The sequence below is a fragment of the Haplochromis burtoni genome, unplaced genomic scaffold (assembly GCF_018398535.1).
Source record: "Haplochromis burtoni strain Fernald_Lab_line unplaced genomic scaffold, NCSU_Asbu1 Contig_907, whole genome shotgun sequence".
NCBI lineage: Eukaryota > Metazoa > Chordata > Actinopteri > Cichliformes > Cichlidae > Haplochromis > Haplochromis burtoni.
In genome coordinates this window covers 116,787-118,432 of record NW_024583268.1, presented here as the reverse complement: position 1 = coordinate 118,432, position 1,646 = coordinate 116,787, and the positions used below count along the sequence as shown (strand labels likewise).

The 1,646-nt window shown below is 35.5% G+C and overlaps 1 protein-coding gene across 1 annotated transcript; it reads left to right on the top strand.

Moving 5' to 3' along the window:
- The first annotated feature begins 452 nt into the window (after nucleotides 1-452).
- On the top strand, nucleotides 453-1,600 carry LOC121812894 (olfactory receptor 1500-like). The gene is given in 2 exon segments (XM_042216061.1): nucleotides 453-915; nucleotides 918-1,600. Coding segments are annotated over 2 exon segments (813 nt in total). The 5' UTR covers nucleotides 453-473; the 3' UTR covers nucleotides 1,289-1,600.
- Nucleotides 1,601-1,646: the final 46 nt, after the last annotated feature.

Below are 1,646 nucleotides of genomic sequence, written 5' to 3'. Positions count from 1 at the left end.
ATGGATCTGTAAGAATAATGGGTAATAAAAGGATTGTGTAAAACATGGAAACATCTCAGCGTGATTTCTACCAGGACCAAAAGAATTGCAGACACCGGCGTTGTCTCAACAGTCGCAAAAAAACTTATACATATTTTCAGGTGAGAATGTAGCTGTGTAAACTTCAAATATCTGAGCCGACCGACACATCATCTTCAAACCCGTGCGATCTTTCGCTACTCGGGTTAAACATGATATATAAGTCACTTTGATAACTTAAAAATGTTATTGTTTGGCTTTTTCAGTGTTTTATTTGTTCATGAGTAAATCGGTTTGGCTGAGATTAAAGTTATTAGATTAGATTCAATGAAATTTAACTTTATTAATCCCTCGGGAGGGTTCCTCCGGGGCTTTCACACAGCTGAATAAACGTCAAACAGAAAATGATTAAACAGAAGTTTTACATTCTTGCAGTGGTGGGAAACACATTAGTGATGATTGTAATAACATTGGATCGCATGTTGAGAAGTCCTAAATATATTGCTGTTTTTAACCTTGCATTTACAGACCTGTTAAGTAGCTCTGCTTTGGTTCCAAAGGTTGTTGACATTTTTCTGTTTAACCATTATTATATTTCCTACAATGACTGCTTGACTTTCATGTTTTTCTGCTTTACTTTCATTTTTATGCAAGGTTTTAATCTGGTTGTATTGTCCTTTGACAGAGTCATGGCTATCATGTACCCGCTGCACTATCAAATGAGAGTGAGCCACAGGCTCATTTTATCTTTGATCGCTTTTTTCTGGCTTCTTGCCATAACTCTTATACTCATTGCAGCTGGCCTTCTCACAAGACTTTCTTTTTGTAAGTCTGTTGTTATTCAGAGCTACTATTGTGATCATGGTCCTATGTATCGTCTTGGCTGCAATGATATACCCCCAATCGTGCAATTGCTGGTTTGGCACTAGTTATAATTCTTGGGTTTCCACTGGCATTTATCGTGGGAAGTTACTGCTGTATTGGCTATTCTTTGTCAAAAATTTCTACATTTAGGGAAAGAGTGAAAGCTTTCAAAACCTACACAGGTCACCTTTCATTAGTGGCAATTTATTTCCTTCCATTTACATTTGTGTATATCTTTGGGAGTGTAATACATCCAAATGCTAGAATCATAAGCCTTTCTATGAGCACTGTATTGCCTCCCATGTTAAACCCGATTATCTATGTTCTTCAGACACAGGAGATCAAAGAGTCATTAAAGAAGTTGCTGAAAACTCGAGTTACATCCAAAATTGCCACAAAATATTAAAAAAGGATTTAGACTTGAATGTCTGCAGTGCCCTCTGCCATCTGATGTAAAAGATTTAGTCTTTCTGTGACCAAAGAGATTGTGCTCCTCTGTATTTTCAGGACTAAGATGTAGACATTATTTTAACTTTAGTCAGTTTTAGTAGCAGCAATCTTCTTTTTTCTTTGAATTTGTTGTTTCAGTACCTGCGTGTGCCACTGTTATGGTACTATTATAGAATCTAAATGACCATAGAATTGAAATTACAAGTTAATATAATTGAAAAAGAATATTCAACAATAAAAATATAATTGAAGTAATACCAGAGTAATTTCTCTTGCATGACCATAGTAAAATGAAATTGTAAAAGCTGCTTTCC